Here is a 22,408-nt window from a genome sequence, read left to right as displayed (position 1 = left end):
ATAAAGATAGTCCTGATCATTCATCATAATAGTAATTACAGTTTTTTTTCACAGAGTCTCATTAATAAAAGAAATTGCACACAGAAGTAGTGGATTTCCATGCAGTCTTGAAGAAGTAGTGTTGTCCTTCCAACGGAAAGACAGTGCTGACTTTTGACATGCTGACAGGTAATGGGCTACAACAGAGCAAACCCACAGCGGAGTCAATCGAAGTTTTGAAGAATATCGTTTTGTAGGTCATCACAGAGCAGACCCACTGTAGTCCTGGTAGAGATTACGGTATTGGTGGGCCACCAGAGGCGCAGACCCACTGCAGTCCTTGTAGAAATAATGGTATTGGTGGGTCATCAAAGATGCAGACCCACTGTAGTCCTCGTAGAGATGGCCAGCAGCCATCTGTTGTGAGTGTGCAGGTGCACAATCACCATTGAAGAGTCTTGCGGATAATATAGCAAGTCCATAACCACCACTTGTGCACTCACAAAGTTTTTGGAATTGTCCTTAGAACCAGCAATGCTGTTATCCAGTCCCTTGCTGAATTATTAACACACGTGCAAACACTAACAGTCCCTACTTCTCACATATTGTCCATATACTATGACCAACAGAAATGTGTGCAGTGAAATTATACTTAATTTGAAGAACTGGTGTCAATTACAATTTTATAACATAAGAATACAATTACAAAGGTACAAAATACATCATTAAAGAACATAACAGTACAGATAACATTTGTAGTAATATGGGCTTTACAAAAGAATCGAAATAACATATACGTCAGTGTTACAAAAATAATGACATAAGTACATACATAAAGATCAGAATAACTTTTGAAATATCAACTTTACACATGAGCATTAAAACAAAACAGAATAAATAATGTCTAAGCATATTTACAAGGTAAATAACATATTATTAATGCCAATTATATTTGAGGATAACAGTATTCCTCATCATAGTGAATGTAGCTTAGTATTAGAAAAATTCTACAACATAAGTCTTATCAGATAAACATATAAATACAGGAAAAACATAAATACCCAAGGGTACACAAACACATAGTGGGATAACACAAGGAAAGGACAGGGTTTCTTTTACTGCAGTATTTTGCAAACAAAACTTTGTTTACTTCTCAGAGATCTCCCATTGTTCTTCATTATTTCCAAAAGTCCTATCTATACCTGCTTTCTGTACTTTTCTCGTATAGCTACTCAATGCATTTTTTCCAATTAATCGCTACTCATTCTCTTATAGGCTACCCCCTCTTAAGCTAACTTATATCTACTGAGCTCAGATGCTAAACTAAGGGACGAGGCAATGCAGCAGCACATAAAACAATTAACACAAACAGCAATGATCAAAAATACAAATGGCGAAGCAAGCAGCATAAATTACAACTAACATAAGGCAATGAGCAGCAAACAAGAAAAATAAATCAGTAGTAAAACTGGCTTAACAGAGTAACACAAATTAAAATTCAGTAGCACTATGCCTGGCAAACAGCAGCAAAAAAATGAAATAACGTATGCCTAAACATGACAAAGTTCAAGCAGAAAAAATATTACACTAAAAATAGCCATGTCTAATACCTATGTCACATCTTAACACTAGAGTGATGCATCACGATAACTTACTCTACCAAAAAAATTACCAAGTAGTTGAAAAGAAAATTATGTATACAGTTCCTGTTACTAGTCCCTTCTTATTGTTCTTTCCATTCCAAGAGCTCCTTTTTCGAAGAATGTGGATCATAAAGTAATTATTTAATAGATCTGCTGACAGAAAGTGTTCACATTAGCAAATGCATTTAATTTTATTTTATGAAACCAATGCTGCAAGACAGCTGGAAACCAGATATCAAATGAAGTAAGCAATTACGCAAACCAAAGCATAAAAATATCATTCAATAGTCATGTGACATTTCGTAAGTTAGTAGACATTCTCTCAACTCTCGTAGATATACACTTGTCCTAATCAGGTGTGCAGATGTAAGAATGTTTCCATGTTATTATTAGCGTGTCGTATTTACAATGCTTTCTACAAAGGAACGTCAATAGCGAGGATAATGGCCTCCCTTTTTTTTCTACCTGTGCCGCTGAAAAGGGCTCGCAATAATGGCTTTTTCTCCAGGCGTCTGACATACCTGGCCGCTCAGCTGGGTGCCCACGACGCATTACGTGCAGGTGGTCACTGAACTTTCTTACCGAAATATTTACGACACCAGTTTCCGCTACAGTGACAGTCTCATATAAATATATTTCACAGGTCAAGAATTTGGGTTACAAATCTGTAGAAACAAAATCCTATAAATATAACAGCGTCCAAAAAATTTTAGCCAGCATTGTGATACATTTACGCATTTACACACATTTCCTACCTCTTAAAGTATGATTCTTGGTTTCCAACATCCTTTTTCACAAGTCAGTGTCCCTAACCGCTACTCATTACTCCTTACCTTATTACACATATATATATATTCGTCAACACTTCTTTAATATTTCATTATATGAAATATGTAGCATAATCAAATTCCTCATATAGCATCAGCTTCTTGACCATAAACATACCTCAGCAGCATAATACACATCGTCGTCATAAAAATAACATCATAACACCTCAGTCAACTCTCAAAATCGTCGTAGCTTCCTCCGATAATTTCAAAACCTAAAAAGAATTCTCTGCTCATTTCAAAAGTGTTATCTACCTCAAACATACTTTAAAATCATGCTCCCTTACCAAATACATCTTTCAAAGCTCTCATAGTATCACAATGGTTCCAAAAAAATAGGAACAGTTCACAAAGTACAGACAAAATACAATTTCATAAGTGTGAAGTTACCCAACTGTGTAATTACGTAAACATCTGTCACTAATGTAGTAAAAAAATGTTTGTTTCTTTGTTAAATAATCAGATAGCTGTGTAATTTATGTGTTAGAGAAATATGGTACCGATGTGTAAAGTTGTATAAGCAAATACCATATTAACTAGGGCTCCTTGTGCTTGCCAAACACATGGCACACAAAGTAGGCGTGTACCCCCCTGAGGATTAATGTAATTATACCCTCAGGTGTTACAGATTACAGCAATGGAATGAAATGTATCACGGAAAACTTTCTTTGCAATTCAAAAATCTTTAAAAATAAATGTTTTAAGTACAAAATTAATCACTCAAATACGTGTCCTGTAGCGCTAAACTGTGCGTCATGTTGTAAGATAATCTCTGTGGAAGTCTCGTAGTTATCGTCCTCCGAAAGCTAAGTTCTGCAGAAGTCAATGTACTTACCTCATGATAAAACAAAAGTGAAATGCTTTGCGTATAGATATCTTAGTTATTACGCTTATTGTTGTGATGAAGAAAGTACTGTGCTGTGACGTATTGTTGTGCCACGGAAAAGGCTGTCTCATTGTAGCTATACCACAAAAGTTAAATACTAAAACATGTTTTACTTTCCAGAAGAATTCAGAAAAATTGTGCAGATATAAAACAGATACACTGCAAAAGCAACATTGTAAATTGTCACTCATTAGTAGCGTCGTGATAACATCGTGTAGCTGTCACATAAACTAACCACTGTGTCCTCTGGTATCTCACAGAAAGTACTTTAAATCCAGAACTTTTTTTTTTTTAAGTAAACCAAAATGTTGCATGAAAATCTCATTAGCGTTGCCGGCATATGTTCTAAGTATGTGATCCTTATAGTCGTTACGTGATAGTGGAACTAACGAGCAAGAATGTACACACACAATAACACTGTGACGTCTGTTCACTATAACAATGCATTCGTAATTTCTGTTTCAATAAGTTCTCTTGGTTCTTGACTGGATATTTAACTTCAAACATTGTTGCATGTTAACAGATTCTAAATCTGACAAGCATACTAGTAATGTAAAGTGAAAAATTTTATGGCAAAGACTAAGTTAAAAAGCAGATCATCTCTCAATAAACGGTTTTACATGTGAAATGTAGTGTAAACCTTTACTCTTCCTAATACGCAGAGTTTCAACTTCAACGCAATTATCATGTGGTATACGTCGGATTCTGTAAGGTCCATTGTAAACTAGAAAGAATTTGTGACTCAAGTGTTTCTTCTTATGTGACAATGAATGAGCTTTAATGAGAACTTTCTGACCAATATACAATTTCTTTGCATTTGCTTTACCGTGTAGTTTTCTCCTTTTGTCTGCTGCAGATTTTATATTTTTAAGAGCCAAATCAATTATGTCTTTGTGTCGAAGTTTACGTGTATTCGGGAAAGGTACAAGCTCTCCGATTCTGTTCGGTGGTTCTTCATTCTTCAGTACAAGAGTAGGTGGTAAAGCAGTGGAATCATGAGGCATTTCATTCAGCACGTTTTGAAATAAGTGTAAATATCTGTCCCAATGCTGATGCTTTCTGTGACAATAAAGTCTGCAAAGCTTATTGATTTCTTTCATAATCCGTTCGGAGGGGTTACAATGTGGTGAGTACAATGAAATAAAAACAGGTTTGGTTCAAATGGTTCAAATGGCTCTGAGCACTATGGGACTCAACTTCTCAGGTCATTAGTCCCCTAGAACTTAGAACTACTTAAACCTAACTAACCTAAGGACATCACACACATCCATGCCCGAGGCAGGATTCGAACCTGCGACCGTAGCAGCCTCACGGTTCCGGACTGCGTGCCTAGAACCGAAAACAGGTTTGATTTTATGGTTGCGAAGCATGCGTGACCAAACAGCAGATCTGAATTGCGGTCCGTTATCTGAAATGACTTTACTAACGTGTCCAACTTCACGTAAGAAATTTTTAACAAAGGCGTTGGATACAGACCGTCCAGTGGCTTTACGTAACGGTATGAAAGAAACAAATTTTGAAGTAAGTTCAACAGCGACTAGAACGTACGAAAATCCATTAGATGTTCTGACAAGCGGTCCCAAGAGATCAACAGCAGCAAATTCTTTTAATTTAGAAGGAATGATAGGAAACAGCGGAGCACGATGGGAGATAGTAGATGGTTTCGCCTTTTGACAAAGTTTACAAATGGACAAGACTCTTCGAATTCTCTTTTCCATACTGTTAAAATAACAAGTCGTTCGAAGAATATGATAACATTTTCGTGGGCCAAAATGTGCGTAGCTGAAATGAATGTACCAAATGAGCTTATTAACAAAATCGTCTGGAATGCAAAGTACCCACAGCTTGTCATCAACAGTGCAGCGTTTGAAGAGTGTGTTGTTTCTAACCAGGTAATAATGCCGAATCTGAGTGTGTGTCTTTTCATGCCATTTACTTTTGATGTCTTTCCAAATCGGATCTTTATCTTGTTCATGAGCAATGTCCTTTAAAGATGTGGTGATGAAGTTTTCAAAGGCGACTTTCTGAATGTAAAGAATACTGAAATTTTTCTCAATGTTGCCTTCTGTGTTACTTTTCTCAAACCCAGCCGGTGCGCGTGACAGCGCGTCCGCAACAATGTTCTCCTTGCCGGGAATGTAGACTATTGTGAAGCGGAATTCTTGCAGAAACAATGCCCAACGTCTTAACCTGTCATGATTTAATTTTGAAGACATAAGAAATTGTAATGCACGATGATCACTGTATACTTTTACGTGCTTACCAGAAAGAAAGAAACGGAATTTGTTAAATGCCCAAACGATAGCTAAAGCTTCTAATTCAGTAACGGAATAATTTTTTTCAGATTTTGTTAGCACTCGGCTAGCAAAAGCAATGATTTTCTGAACAGTAGTGTCATTTTCTGTGGCTTCTTGAAATAAATGGGCACCAAGACCGACTTTAGAAGAATCCGTGCTAAGGCAGAAATCTTGTGACAGATCTGGATGAGCTAGTATTGGCGCGTTAAGTAGCGATTCTTTCAAAGAATTGAATTCCAACTGTGCTTGTTCGTCCCAGTTCCAAATAGTATTTTTTCCAGTGAGAGAACAAAGTTTTGGTGTAACAAGGATTTGCATATTCAGAAAACGACGGTAAAAATTTACGAGACCTAGAAAACTACGGACTTGTCTTTTTGTGGATGGAACTGGAATGGCTCTGATTGCTTCTAACTTTTCAGGATCCGGCTGAATGCCTTCAGAAGAAATAATATGTCCCAAAAACCTCACCTTTGACCTACCGAATTCAGACTTTTCCAAGTTAACTGTAATTCCAGATTCTGCAAAAATACGTAACAAACTGTTGAGGATGCGATTATGTTGTTCCCATGAAGCTTCTGCTATTAGAATATCGTCCACATATAAGGTGATGTGACGTTTTAAGAACTCAGGTAATATGGAATTTAGCCCGCGAATGAATGCTGCTGAAGAAATGTTCAAACCAAAGGGAAGTTTCCGAAACTGATAACAAACGCCGAAACAAAGGAAAGCTGTGTATTTTCTACATTCTGGATGAAGTTCGATCTGATAAAAGCTGGACCTGAGATCAATGGAAGACAACACTTTTACACCATTAAAATTTTGAAGAAGCTCTTCTAACGTTTGCGGCCTGTCTGTTTCAGGAATGATGATAGTATTGATTTGTCTCGAATCTAAGACAAGCCTGATCGATCCATTTTTCTTCTCAACAACATGTAATGGATTGTTGTATGAGCTTACTGCAGGCTCAATAATGCCCTCGTCAAGCATAGATTGTATTTCTGTTCTAACACGGTCCCTATAATGTGCTGGAATTACATATGGTTTAACACAAAATTTAGTATGCTCACAAACACGAAATTGGTATTGAAATCCCTTGATTGTTCCTGTTTTGTGAGTAAAAACTGTGGAATGTGCTTGTAAAATCTCAAAAAGGTCCTGCCTATCAGTGTCATTACAATTCTCAATTGTTTGAATTTTATTCTGAATTAACTCATTAGTTTCAAATATGCCGTCGATATCATCCCTGTCAGTACTTGCAGAGTGATTGGTAGTGTCTAGTTCCGTAGAAAATTCCGAACTGTTGTCTAACAGAAGGTAAAGCCGATTAATTTCTTCGTCATGGTTTGAGAGCCAATCTTCAAATTTCAAAGCTATTGACTTACCTTCTTTCTCTAAACTTATTTCAGCATCGTGAAAGTTTAAGATTGCTTTGTATTCATTCAAAAAGTCTACTCCCAATATAATTTCCGTCGACAATAATGGAACAATAAGAAAGTTCATAGAGAAACTGTGGCTTTGACAAAAAAATTCTAAGTTGGTTTGTTGGCGTACATCTACACTTTTTCCAAAGATTGCACCTTGTAATTTAATCTTACGTAACGGAAGTGTGGGGCAATCGTTCGATTTGTTGCATTTGCTAAAGGCTGTTTCACTAATTACTGAAATGGGACTGCCAGAGTCAAGTACTGCCGTAAATTTTACGTCATTTACTGTAATGTGAATCACAGGATATGCAATGTTGTTATGTTTTACGTCGTGTTCTTGGAGTAAGATGTCCCTAATGTCTTCCATTTTTACGTAATTACTAGCTACGGCAGCTGCGTCGTTAGTTTCATACGTGTTTTTTGTGGCTGCCTGCAGTATGAGTCATTGCCTATTGTCTCTTTGTTGGCGCGCGTCGTTATTGGGATTTGGAGACCTAACTTCTACAAATTCACCGTGACGAAAGGGCCCTGCCCTGTTTAAATCCCGCCAGTTCTGATGCAATTCAGGTCTGTCGTTACGATCACATCGTCTGTCGTCATGTTGGTAGTTCCAGTAGTTTCTTTCTTGGCGGTTAAGTGGTGGAGAATTTCTCCCTGAATCGTAACTGCGCGCTGGACCGTTGCGTCTAAAGTTATTCTGTCTCCCGTAATAACAATTATTTTGGTTCCCATATTGTCTGTTTCTCTGATTGTCTCTGTAATAGTCATTACCGCGGAGAGGTGATCTTTCCCTGTAATTATTACTACTCTGCCAACGGTTGTCATACGGGTGGTGTCTGTTTTGGTCACGATTTACGTTATAACAATAGCCTTGTCGTGTATTATTTCTGTCATCGCGGAATTGTGACAGATGTGACCTGTAATTGTTGTGCTCCTGTTCCCGCATTCCCCGATTGTCAGTGTCAATTTCCAGTTCTTGTAACAGTCCCTGAAAAGCCTCAATGTCTTCTTTGCAACGTCCTGCTAAAATAATATGTCGTAAATGTTCAGGTAATTTGATTAAGCAAATGCGGATGAGTTCTGAGGGGCTGTATGGGTTTGACAGGTACTGATTCTTGTGCAACATGTCTTCAAAATATTTCACAAGACTGGAGAATTCAGATTGTTCGAAATGTTTCATCATTATGATGCCATGTTTTACTCGGTCTTGTGTGGCTTGAGACCAATATGCTGAGAGGAAGGCATGGTAAAATTCTCCTTCACTGTGGCAATCGGGAATGACCGATCGCATTCTTACAGCTGGTTCATTCTCTAAGTAGCCACACATAAATTCTAATCTGTGTTCTAACGACCAGTTGGGAGGAAAACAATGAGAGAATTGATGGAGCCATGCTTGTGGATGAATGTCGTTTCCAGAATTCTTGAATGTTTTGAATTTACGTGTAGTAATGAACAGCTTATAGTCAAAATCATCATGTCGGCAAGTCGCATGTCGGTCATTGTTACGTCGTTTCGGCGGTTCCATCTCAAAATTCGATGTACCTTGCCAATTTCTTTCATAATTTCCGAAGTGCCCTTTGTTGTTATTTTGTGTCTGTTCCGTATTTCTATGTCCCTCTTCCCGTACTGGAGCGCGAGTGTCCTCTGAAATATGTAATTCTTGTATTACTTGTGCCAAATGATCTTGTACTTCCCGGATTTCTCTTTTGTAATGTGTATTGATTTGATTTTGATTTTGTTTGAATTTTCTAATTTGTTCATACTCTTCTGTGTCAGTGAAGGCTACAGGTCTTGTGTCATTCAGATCATCATCTACCTTTGTAGATAAGTTAGTGACCTGATCCGAAAGTTCGGCTACTTTCTCCGATAGTGAACACATTTCCTCAGTGTGTTTTTCTGAACCAAGTTTCAGAGTGTCCATTTGTGTTGAAATCGAATCTACTGTGTTCTTCAAGTTTTCCTGAGTTTTTGCAAGTTGCGTAACCGAATCGGTAGATGCAACTGAGTCAAATTTAGCTTGCAAGGTCTCATGATCTTCATGAACAGTAGTTTGCAGTTCTTTTATGGCTGCTTCGTGATTCTGTAGTGCATTTTCATGACGCGAAAAAATAGGTTGGAAATGCTCACAAATTTGTGTTTTTACGTCATTACAGACTTTTTGACATTTCGATTCAATGTGATGTAACTCAGTAGTTAAATCCTCACGTGTTTGTTCAAGAGTTTGCTCCAATGAGTCTAACTTTTGAAGATTTTGTTCCATTGCGTCTAACTTTTTAAGATTTTGTTCCATTGTGTCTAACTTTTGAAGCTTTTGCTGTGTTTGTCTCTGATTTTGTTCCACTGTGTCTAACTTTCGAAGATTTTGTCCCATTTGTTGCATTAATTGCAATAATAATGTATTAGTGTCTGGAATCTGTTTCTCTATGCTTTTTTGCAGTGCATTTTCACCGGCAACATTCACATTTTGACAAGCAGAAAATGTGTCTTGACTCATTTGAGAAAACGGTGAGGACCCAAAACCTGAGTCTACAATATTTGCAAAATTGTGTCCTGTTATTCCCGATTCCTGAGGCGAGCTGTTGCCGACCGATCGATCGATATTGCTTCCCTCTTCACTAATTGCTTCACTGTCCACGCCATTGTTTGCCACCCGCTCCATTTCCCTATGCACAGTTACCAAATTACTACTTTGAATGTCTGTTAATTCATTACACGGTGGCGCTAACACACTGCTTTCGTCTTCGCTGTCATTTCTCAATTTACTTTGGAGCCTAGTGTTACGTTTTTCACACGCCATTATTGTCACAATATTTCACACGACAACACAGAAAAACACAATTTGAAGAGCAAAAATAGGGGAACACATTAACACAGCACTGAAAATAATATCTAGTTAATTGCAGCTGCGAAATACTTGGTGCAAATCTACATGCATGCCACACTTGTTTTACTGTACAACAATGAAAGACTGCAACTACAAAGGAGATTCTCTCTACAATTACGCGCTAGCAATAAACGAAATCTACACTAATTACACAAACTACATGAAAAAATCAGAAGATTCCAGTGAGGTATCCTAGGCTAAGGGTCGACATATGAAACGTCCCCTTTTAACAATTTATATATACGACTGTGCTTAAACTGACACACAATGTTTTTTAGCGCAACGCAATCTGACTTTCAAAAATCCATACAAAAGAATGGCCCTGACTAACATTAACCTATACGTTTCACAAATCACTTACCTCACAAAAATCTTGGTTACTCGAGCTACTGCAATACAGCAAGCGCCACTACTGCCAGCTAAATAAAAGATTCAAACTATGGAAGGCACTAACAACTGATAGGGATAGTTAGCAAATGAAAGATATTAATAGAGAACAAACAATGTATTTACCTTGATATAATCACATATATATATATATATATATATATATATATATATATATATATATATATATATATAGCAGTTCATGACAAATTTCAAAATTCCGCCATCTCTCTCCCCACATCCACCACTGCTGGCGGCTCACCTCCAACTGCGCAACGCTACGCGCTGTTCACAGCCAGCTGCCTAACACTACAATGGCGAGTATTACAACAATGCAAAGCAGCCACAGACTGCACACAGCACAGCCAGTGATTTTCATACAGAGGTCGCGTTACCAATAAAAAAACCTAAATAGCCTACTTACAAAAGCCTGTGAACGAGTATTTCGAAAACGGCAAAGCTCGTCGAATGTTCACGTGCTACTGTCGTGTGCATCTACGGAAAGAGGTAGGGCAGTGAAACTACCAGTAGGCGCTAAATGGTTGGACGTCCATTCTCTTCACAGAACCTGCGGTTTGGAGGCCTGTCTGATCTGTAATGTAGGATAGATGGTGATCTGTGACATCTCTGCCGAAAGAGCACAATACTGGTGCACACACAGGTGTTTCTGAGCACACTGTTCATCGTTCATTGTTGAACATGGAGTTAAGTAGCAGACCACCCCTACGTGTTCAAATGTTGAGCCAACGACATCATCAATTGCGATTGCAGAGGGCACGGGACGATAGTGATTCGACCGTCGATCGATGGAAATGTGTCGGCTCTTCGATTGAGTCATATTTTTGCTACACTCAGTCGCAGGTCGTCTCCACAAGCGCCGTCACCGAGGTGAACAGCGGCTCAAAATGTGCAGCGCACCACGGACAGAGGCTGGCGGGAGCAATATTATGAGACACATTCGTCTGCGCTTGCATGGGACCTGTGTTAGTAATCGAACACACGGTGACAGCTGCGATCTACCGCATCCCTTCATGCTTTATGTCTTCCCCGATGGTGACGTTATCTATCAGCAATATAATGATCCGCTTTTTCCCTGTAGATGGCCTCAGTGGTTCGGAAAAAAAATGGCTCTAAGCACTATTGGACTTAACATCTGAGGTCATCAGTCCCCTAGACTTAGAACTACTTAAACCTAACTAACCTAAGGACATCACACACATCCATGCCCGAGGCAGGATTCGAACCTGCAACCGCAGCAGCAGCGCGGTTCCGGACTGAAGCGACTAGAACCGCTCGGCTACAGCGGTCGACTCAGTGGTTCGATCTAGTTCGCTGAATGAGTAGATTATCAGATTATGTCGTTGCTGTTTTTCCATTTTCTAACGGTTGACATGCCGTTATCAGTATCACCTTACTCGATATGTGGCAGCCTTTATATTTTTCGGGCAAACTTATGTAGTTAATCGTTGTTTCAACGAATATTTTAGGCCATTAGAATGTAAGTTTGCTGCATTGAGCAGATGATCTGTGATCACAAGATTGTCCATATTTCTTCACATTAGAACAACATAACACAGTATGTTGTGTTGTTCTCTGTCTGATGATTATTTATGTCAACTTACATCGAGTGACATCTATTTATTCTACATTTGTTCATGAGGCTATAGTTCGCTTAGTAGATCTAAGTCGTTATCCACATACACGGTTCTTTACGTGCGCAACACTTTGTTAATCGCATTATTCAAGTAATACGATTATTTATCTTGTTCTGTAATTTTTGCCTGAACTCTGTCAATTTTGGATTTGTGCATTCAGTAATGTAGCGTCATCTATTGGACGTAACATAAATGTGCTTTTTGATGCACCTGTAGTTCGTATGTAGAACGGCAGATGGCCATTGATACCATATTCGGTTTCGTCATTGTGACAAATAAGTTTCATTTCCTAAATTTGTATGAATGGAATCATATTTTTAGCGAGTTTATCTCTTCTTACAATTTTGACGATCGTAATTTTGACGTATTTGTTATTATCATCTAACAAACACTGTTTCAGACATTTTCACTTGTTTGATTATTTAAATTTGTATTATCAACTATCTTCACTATATAATTTTTTGTATTGTGATATAGTCCTTATTGCTTGTATTTCACATGTATTTTATATAGGGGGCGCTTATTGCAACGTAACGCTACCTCATGTTGTCTTGTTGTAGTGTTGACCTATGATGTGTCAATTCACAACAGAAATCTGCCAGGGACAGTACTTCTACCTATGGCATGTATCGGTTAGAAAAATGGTATGTTATGACTCTGAATGTTAATTTCAGACATCTGTATATGTTGTAATTGATGTAACTACATTTTATTGTCAATTTTTTCGTTTGTTAAAGCAGTTGTTGTTTATGCCCTGTATCTTGTATTTGTTTTAGCACCGATGATGACTGATACCAGTCGAAATCGATTTGCAAGATGAATAAATTGCTACATTCTTTATAATTTTATAATGATCCGTATCTCGGAACCAGAACCGTGTTACAGTGGTTCAAAAATGGTTCAAATGGCTCTGAGCACTATGGGACTTAACTGCTGAGGTCATCAGTCCCCTAGAACTTAGAACTACTTAAACCTAACTAACCTAAGGACATCACACACATCCATGCCCGAGGCAGGATTCGAACCCGCGACCGTAGCGGTCGCGCGGTTCCAGACTGTAGAGCCTAGAACCGCTCGGCCACTCCGGCCGGCTGTTACAGTGGTTTGAGGACCATTATAGTGAACTCACGATCTAGTCTCGGCGACCAAATTTGCTTCACGGAAATCCTATCGAACCCATCTGGGTCGCTACCAGGCGGCATCACTGTGTACGCAAACCAGCGGCCCGTTATTTACGCGAATTAAATGACCTGTGCGTAGACATCTAATGCCACCTATCTCCACAAACCTACCAACAAACTTTCTGATCCCTGATACGCAGAGTCAGTGATGTATGTCTTTCAAAAGACGGAATAACAATTTATTAAGCAGATAGTCATAATGTTTTGGCTCATCAATGTGAACGTAATATACTCGTATGGTGACAACTTAGTTTCTCCTGACGTATAAAATTTTCAGATAACTTAAGAGAATGCAGTGGATGACAGTTGTCGACGACATTACCCGTCTATTTTTCCGTAAGTTGTTTGCACTCGTAAGCTATGTAACTCACACTGACAGTTCAACAACAGACTTCATAACTTATTTTCACAAATTGGCAGAAATGTGCCGGTGTTATAGCTCAAAAATGTCTACTCACCATATACAACGCTAGAATGCACATTCTGGAACACGTCGAGCACAATGAAACAATTCGCCGCCCGCCTGACATAAGCACAGCCAACAGTACTTGCAGGGAACGTGACATGTTGCGCTATATTCAGATCACCTGATATACTGCACTGTCCACGTTAGGCTACTCAACGAAAGAAGTAAACATGTAAACATACCGCTCGGCGTCTTTCGAGTGCAACATATCGATGGCACGATAATATTATCGTTTCCGACAAAGTTAATGTCCCTAAGTGCGAGAGTGTAACCTAATAAATACGTACAGATACATGTTTTTGGAGGGGGTCCGCCTTGATCAAAACACGACTTTTTTTAATTTTCTCCTATTACCAAGAAACGTTTATCTGAAGTTTCAGCATCATCAGTGTGCTTTTATTTTCTTTCTATTACGCAGAAAAAATGCTCTTTACTACTTGTACACATATGAATATGGATTCATAAGTAAGTATCTAGAAATTTTTTAAAAAAGACGAAGTTTTACACATATATACCTTGTTACCACATGCTGTGGTTTGCCTGGTTTTCTATGTTTTGCGTTATATATGCTTTCCTTTTACAGTTTGTCATCTGCAATCACATAGAACTTAATGTTTAAAAGTTATTTACTTCGAAAACTTATGACTCGGGATGTTTTGCTTAGGCCTAACATCACTTAATTCACTATGTAACTTTCACTGTCAGTGTTTGCAAACTACGAAGAACAAGATGGCGGAAATTGGAACAGCTGAATGTTTACTGGGCGGGAACTTTGAATGTTTGTGAGGTGAATCTCCATTGTGTGCGCGTCTTTGTGTAGCTGAAGGTTTGTGGGTTTTGCTTAATTATTTAGTTTTGTGTGGGTGGGTGTGTATAAAGGTTGATTTTGTTTGACTGGTTTATATGGGGGAGGAGACCACACAGCAAGGTCATCAGTTCCATCGGAGACTAGGAAAGGATGGGGAAGGAAGTCGGCCGTGCCCTTTCAGAGGAACCATCTCGGCATTTTCCTTAAACCATTCAGGGAAATCACGGCAAACCTAAATCGGGGTGACTGGACTCGGGTTTGAACCGTCGTCCTTCCGAATGCGAGTCCAGTATGCTAACCACTGCGCCACCTTGGTGGGTGGTTGATCTTGTCTGTTAATTCTTTGAGCGTAGAGAATCAGTGTGCTAACCATTGGGTCACATCGCTCTGTGGTTGATATTGGCTGATAGTTCTTTGAGGGCAGAGAACCGAGCGAGGTAATGATCAACTCGGAAGTGTATTGTGCTCCCCTCATGAAACTGAAGAAACGATTTCAGCCTCTTCAGCGATACAAAAAATGCAAACTAACTTCTCCTTTTCCATGGCAATGCGAGGCATCACTCAAGTCTGGGCAACCGAGAGGACCTCACAAAACTTCTCTGGACTGTTCTTCCTCATCCAGCTCGGATCTCGCACCTTCTGTCTTCCACCTGTTTGGTCCAATGACGGACGCACTCCGCGGGAAGCAGTACGTGGATGGAAGGAAGACTAGTGACGTAGTAAGACGCTAGCTAGAGAAGTCCAGCAGAGTGGTAACATGCGGACATACAGGCACTCCCAGTAAGGTGGCGTAAGGCCGTCTCATTGAACGGAGATTATGTTGAAAAATAGTGTTTTGCAGCCAAGAGAGTGGGAGATAACATTGTGTATTAGAATCGTAAGTAAAACTAACCTGCTTTCGGAAAAAAAATGTGGTGCATTACTTATTGAACGCCGCTCGTATTTGTAGAAGCTTTTGAAATGTGGTAGTATAGAAGAACATAGAGCAGACTGCGTAATAAATAAAGAGATACTGGGTCTAATTGGAAAGAAAAGAAATTTATGACACAACTTGACTACAAGAGGGGACTACATTGATAGGGCACATTCTGAGCTATCAAGGAATTGTCACTCTGCTACTGGATGGAAGTGTGCGTATTAAAAACTGTAGAGGGAGGCGAAGGGACGAGACAGTAAACAAGCTCAAATGAATGTGGGTTGCAGTAGTTATTCGGAGAAGAAGATGCGTGCACAGTGCAGATTGGCGTGGAGAGCTGCGTCAAACCAGTCTTCGGACTGCAAATCAAAACAACATACACAACCTAAAAAAATCTATGAGAAGTCAGACTTCAGAAACAAGCTAAAGAACGATATTTTCTGCAATTAAAGCAGAATACAAATTCTGTAACCAAAAGTTTGAACACTTGAAGATAAGCTGTAATCCTGGTACATTTGTGTACTTAAGGCGGCACATGTCATCATCGTGAGCAGGACTGGGTTATAGGACTTCCGTTAATTTTTTTTCTTTCCTAGTTTCACGTTATAAATTATATGAATGTTTCTTATTTGATATGCAATGAGGTGAGAAAAGCCATGGGATCGCGATATGCACTTACACATATGGCGGTAATGCTGCGTACACAAGGTACAAAAGGGCAGTGCATTGGCGGAGCTGTCGTTTGTACGTACGTGATTCATCTGAAAAGGTTTCTGACCTGATTATGGTAGCAGGAATGGAATTAACACTCTCTGAAAGCGGAATGGTAGTTGGAGCTAGTCACATGGGACTTCCATTTCGGAAATCGATGAGGAAGAGTGTGTGTCAAGAGTGTGCCGAGAATACCAAATTTCAAGCATTACCTCTCCCACGGACAACACAGTGGCCGACGGCCTTCACTTAACGACCGAGAGCAGCGACGTTTGCTTACAGTTGTTAGTGCTAACAGGAAAACAGTACTGCGCGATATATCCGAAGAAATCAAAGTGAGACTTACGAGAACGTACCCGTTAAGACAGTGCCGCCAAGTTTGGCGTTAATAGGCTATGGCAGTAGTGATCGATGCGAGTGCCTTGCTGCACACGACATCGCCTGCCGCGCCTTTCCTGGCTTATCGCCATACCGGTTATACTCTAGACGACTGGAAGACGATGGGCTAGTTGGATGAGTTCCTGCTTCTGTTGTAATAGCTGATGGTAGGGTTCGAGTGTGGCGAAGACGCCATGAAACCGTGGACCCAAACTGTCAACAAGATACTGTGCATGCTGATGGTGGCTCCATATGGTGTGAGTCATGTTTACATGTGAATGGACTGGGTCCCCTGGTACAAATGAACCGGTCTTTGCGCGGAAATGGTTACGCTCGGCTACTTGGAGACAATTTACAGCCATTCGTGAACTTTATTTCCCCAATCAAGCATGGATTTTTTATGGATGACATTGCGCCATGTTATCGGGCCACAATTGTTCGCGATTTGTTTGAAGAGCATTCTGGACAATTCGAGCGAGTGATTTGGCCACCCAGATCGCCGGAATCCTATCGAACGTTTACGTGATATAATGGGAGAGAGGTCAGTTCGTTCACAAGTCCTGCACCGGTAACACTTGTGTGATTATGGATGTCTGTAGAGACAGCGTGGCTCAATATTTCTGCAGGAAGCTTCCAACGATTTATTGAGTCCATGCCTTGCCGAGTTGCTGCACTACGTCGATCGAAAGCAGGTCCTATACGATATTAGGAGGTATCCCATGACTTTTGTCACAGTGTAAATGCAGCTTACAGAAATATTCAAGGACTTGTGAACCTCGCTATCTGCGACATATCTGAATATATAAAAAGGAACTAGAATTACAGTAAAGTACAGGGGACAGAAGTGGATGGTTGTCAAACTTCAAAGATTCATCGTTCGATTCCTCGTCGTTCCTACGCCTTCTTCTATCACTTATTGCCTCTTTGACATCTGACGATCGCTCGTGTGGGGGAAAGTTTGACTAAAAGAAGTTAGGTTTCTATGCTACAACGTAGGTCCACCTATAATCGGTTGAGCAAATCAGTTGGTAAGTTGGAAAAAGGTAACACAGTACCACCTTCAGTTACACTATGGCTACTAAAGGACTCTGGCGGTTATTTGTTAAAGAATATCAGAAATGAGTCTAATAGCGTGTCACCAAACAATACTTTCCATTCAAAATATCTTCAAATTACCTGTAGCGCTTCCGATTGTGAGCTTTCTCTCCATTGCTGGAGGTACTTTTGAGGAGTCTGACAATTCCAGTGCTCCAGCTGTTTCTTTTAAGCTGTAAAGTGCTATTCACAAAACAAACAGGTGTTACATTGACAGAACCCAACAAGTAAGTTTTTACAATATATATCGTTTTATTAAACGTGGATACAAATTTAAGTTACATTTTTTTTCTTAACATAGTTAGCATTACTTACAATAGGTACAATAAAAACATCTTATACAAAATATAAAACATGTGTTTGTAAATAACATCGAAACGATTTCTACGTAGTCCTTTTGAATATATAGAGAGGCGCTGACACTGAATTAAGCCAACAGTGCCAAAAACAATCCACGCACCCATACAAAATGCATAATGCAGCTCTTAGACTGCAATAAGACTTCTTCACTCTGAGTATGAAAACACGTGTTACAACGATTGCAGCGTTGGTTACTGTGTCTAGTGAGAGGGAGACATTCATCTGCTTGGAGTTGCATGACTGCTGATCCTGATATGCGTCTTTAAGCAAGAAAGACGTTCAGGAAAAAATATGAATGGAAAATACCGTTGTGAACGTTGGCTGTTTAAGTCTCTTACGACGTCTGAAATGGCCATATGAAGATGGGTTTTCTGCTGACAGTTTCTGCTCATTGCTGACAGAAAAAGAACCATAGAAAGCTAAACAGCTGTCGTCGGTGAAATTTTTTCTGTAGTACGGATGTCCGTTATGTGTATTATAATATTGAGAATTATACTGTGAATAAAAGATCACCGTAGGCACTGCATGTCGACGTTCCAGTTCCAATAAAACAAGTTCGCGTGCTCGTACTTGTAACATGTGAACTCTCACGGCCAGTATCTTCCGTAGTATTTGAAAAAAATGAAAATGATTATTCCATAAAAACACGGGAGAACTGCCGGATATCAGTAACGTCCTGCCACGATATTTCGGCACTCACCTGAAGATGGCCAGAAGACTCTGCGCCGAAGTATCGTGGCAGGACGTTACTGATATCCGGCAGTTCTCCCGTGTTTTTATGGAACAATCAGTACGCCGGGAAAGCTTTAAACATCACAATGAAAATGATATTTGAAAGACGGCAGTTACTTGTGTAGTGCTAGGATTTAACATTTTTATTCCCTATGCCATGTGACTATAGTTGTGTAACAGTTGTTATCAGAGCCTATCTTTATATTATCTGTGTTTGCTATTGTGTCTACATTCGTGCGATCTGAAACTCCTCGCCTGTCAGATGGTCAAACAAGCATGATCAAAATCATAAAGTAGCAAAAAGTATCACATTAGTACAATGGATTTTAAGATGTTTCAATTTTTTTGATAGATTGTTTCAGATGTATCGCTCTAATTATTTTTAAAATGTGTGGGAATTTTATGAATATGAGATGAAGAGTAGCTGTGAATATCTCGTCTCATATTGTGTATCTGGTAATGTTACAGTTGCTCATTGATGTTGGAGGTGGTAGTGTGAAGTTTAACGTACTTAACCCGAACCTCACAGGCTCACATTGGCATTAGTACCACAAATAAGGCGAACAATCTCTCAGGAACGCAAACGTTGTCCGCAGAAGTCCCGAAGTGTGAGTCGGGAGCCGCTCTCAACGGCCAAACGACTGTCCTCTGTCTCCGACAATTTCGCGAGGCGGGCGGCAGAGGGCATTGGAGGGGCGACGGTGAGGCGCGCGGCCGATAGATGGCACGCGAGTGGTCACTGGTGCCGGACGACGACGGGCACGGCCTGAGCGAGGCGAAGCACGAGCGCGAACGCCATTCGCCACAACTGGCGCGCCGCCTCGGACCGCATCATGAGCACCCGCCACAGCAGCACGAACAGCGCCACCTGCGTCGCGCGATGGACCCAGTACATCCTGCACACACAGACATACACGAGTTACACTGTGAGCACAAACAAGGAAGCTAAGCGTAGCTTCTGTCACATTTACTAACACAAGATAGACTCTCAGGTAGGGAGCATGCTGTCGAAAGTCCTGAAATTAGTCAAGCGTAAGTTTTATTGGAAGGGACAAGGTAATTTCCGAAAAACGATAACGCGAAAAATAACTGGAAATAAGTGGTTTTTAGAGAAATAACGCGGAATCTACGATTTTTACGAAATATCGCGATATGTTTGATTCTGCCATATAAAAATGTTATAAACCTCAGGGCCTCAGTTTACTAATACTCGTAACTGATTAGTTACTGAATGTTAAAACTGCGTATTGACTTCTAAGCTCCAGAAGGCTTAGGTTTGCGCACGGTTTTAAACAGATAGTTCATTTTCTGCCTAACGAACTTTGATGTGGTGACAAAAATAGCACAATAGTATGCAAAACTAACGAGGCATTTGGCAAAAAAGCACAGAATTTAGAGAAAACAATATTGACTTTTACAAAAAAACATGAATTTGAAAAAATACCGAATTTGGCAAAAATGACAATCGCGTTTGGCAAAAACTAACACCGAATTTGGCTAAAAAGTAACGTCTAGTTTTCCAAATAAGTAACATCAAATTTGGCAAAAAGATAATATCGAATTTGCCGAAAAAATCCACCGAACATGGCAAACAATCACACCATATACGGCAAAAAATAACGCCGAATTTGACTAAAAAGTACCTGTAAACTTGCTAAAAAATAAAATCGAATTTGCCTAGAAAAGAATGTCGAATTTGGCAAAAATAACACCCAACCAAGCAAAAATTAACATCAAACTTGGGAAAAAATAACAATAAATTTGGCAAAAAATAACATCATATTTGGCAAAAAGTAAGGCAAAAAGGTAATACCGACTTTGGCAAAAAATAACACTGAACTTAATAGAAAATAACGCCAAATTTAGCAAAAATAACACCGTATTTGGCAAAAATTACACTGCATTTTGGCATTACAGAGTTTATATTTGCATTTGTGCAGAGCCTCGTTATTCAAGTTCTACGCCCGACAAAGGATTCTATCCTCGAGATACAACTATGCACGCATGGTACATATCCTCTCAGCCAACCCGTATGTCACAGCACACACAGCGATACTGTGTGAGAGAAAAAATGCATGCTAGTACGGTTTCCAAACTAGCTGAAGTTCCCTCTTTTGCGCATTACGTTTCAGCGACAGAGTCAGCCGTTTCTTTATTTGTAAGTGACCTTACGTATGCTACTAGTCTGGGTGGAGCCCCATATAAAGACCATATTTAAAACCATAGCTGGTGGCACCCAATGAAGACAACTAGAAGGGTCTTAGAAATACTGTGCACAAAAAGGGAATAATCAGCTTGGTTGGAAATTACTATTAAATGCGATTGCAGGCTCTCTCGGCGTATTTCGGCTATGAAATCTTCACAGGTTATCAGCCGAGTGGCGTCGTCTTCTAGTCGCAACGTTTCAATGGATTGTGTATCCGTCATCTTCAGGGGAAGATCCATTGAAACTTAGTTTTCAACACAGGAATGGTATTACTTTGAAAAATCACAAAACCATCAACGACAGACAAGTACAAGAAAGATCGACTTTGAAAAAAGAAGGGAAACATTTAAGCTGGTAATGAACGCAATACACCACATCATTATAGGGTGTCCAAAATAAGATGAACTGCCCTAGTATTTAATAAAAAAATTCGTGATGTTGAAGAAAGCTCCACTACACGAAAAGGGAATAATGTTTAACTTTTGTTCTTTGGGGTCTGCAGTCAAAATATGTCTTTTAATCACATGATTGCCGGCCGGAGTGGCCGAGCGGTTCTAGGCGCTACAGTCTGGAACCGCGCGACCGCTACGGTCGCAGGTTCGAATCCTACCTCGGGCATCGATGTGTGTGATGTCCTTTGGTTAAGGTTTAAGTAGTTCTAAGTTCTAGGGGACTGATGTCCTCAGAAGTTAAGTCCCATAGTGCTCAGAGCCAATCACATGATTATTATGAATAATAACCGGCTACACTGCTATGTAAATTGTTTATATTTTATATCATTCACGATGAGCCCATTTCGGCATATTGCCATCGTCAGGTGCTCTTACATGTAACATCGTTGCTGTCATATTCTGTCTTTTTCAGAATTATTACTTTCTCCTAAGCGTAAAATCTGGTTGGGATGTCAAAGACTCTGATACTACTTACTGACGCATGGCACCTGATTTATTTACAACGCAAGTCCTCTCTATAAGGAACAAGCATTGTGACACTTAAATGTTTTATAGAAACAGTTTGTGGAACTCCAAAGGTTACAACCTGATTTACCCCAGAGAAGTGTGGTAGGACCGTTACTGTTGATAGTGTCTGTAAATGATGATGTAGACAATGTCTGATGCTATATAAGGCTAATCGCAGATAATGGGGTTGTCTATAAGAAAGTAGCAACGCCAGAAGACAATGTTTGCAGCATGACCTGCAGAGGTTTGATGAATGGTGCAGGTTATGGCAGTTCACCCTGAACGTAAATAAATTTAACATTTTGGACACACATAGGAGAAGAAGTCCACTATTGTACAATTACATCTTTGATGATAAACTGCTGGAAACCGTAAAATATCTAGGAGTAACTACTCAAAGCGTCCTTATGTGTAATGATGGCACACCATAAAAAAAAGAAGAAGAAGAAGAAGAAGAAGAAAAAGCAGATGTCAGGCTGAGATACATAGGAAGAATCTTAAGGAAATGAAAGTCATCCACTAAAGAAGTGACTTACAAGGCGCTTGTTAGATCGATTCTTGAGTGTTGTTCATAAATCTGGGACACTAACCAGGTAGGACTAATAGAAAAGGTT

At 39.7% G+C, this 22,408-nt stretch overlaps 1 protein-coding gene across 1 annotated transcript in view; it reads right to left on the bottom strand.

The window, feature by feature from the left end:
- Positions 1-17,803: 17,803 nt before the first annotated feature.
- The window catches only part of LOC126203120 (putative fatty acyl-CoA reductase CG5065), a 272,413-nt gene continuing 267,808 nt past the window's right edge, over positions 17,804-22,408 (bottom strand). The window contains exon 10 of the mRNA XM_049937367.1: positions 17,804-19,525. Within this exon, the coding sequence (XP_049793324.1) occupies positions 19,366-19,525 (160 nt within the window). The 3' untranslated portion in view covers positions 17,804-19,365. The remainder of the gene's footprint in view (positions 19,526-22,408) is intronic.

This window comes from Schistocerca nitens, chromosome 9, assembly GCF_023898315.1.
Source record: "Schistocerca nitens isolate TAMUIC-IGC-003100 chromosome 9, iqSchNite1.1, whole genome shotgun sequence".
NCBI lineage: Eukaryota > Metazoa > Arthropoda > Insecta > Orthoptera > Acrididae > Schistocerca > Schistocerca nitens.
Note: the sequence above shows the minus strand (reverse complement) of the source record. Positions and strands in the feature narration are given on the sequence as shown.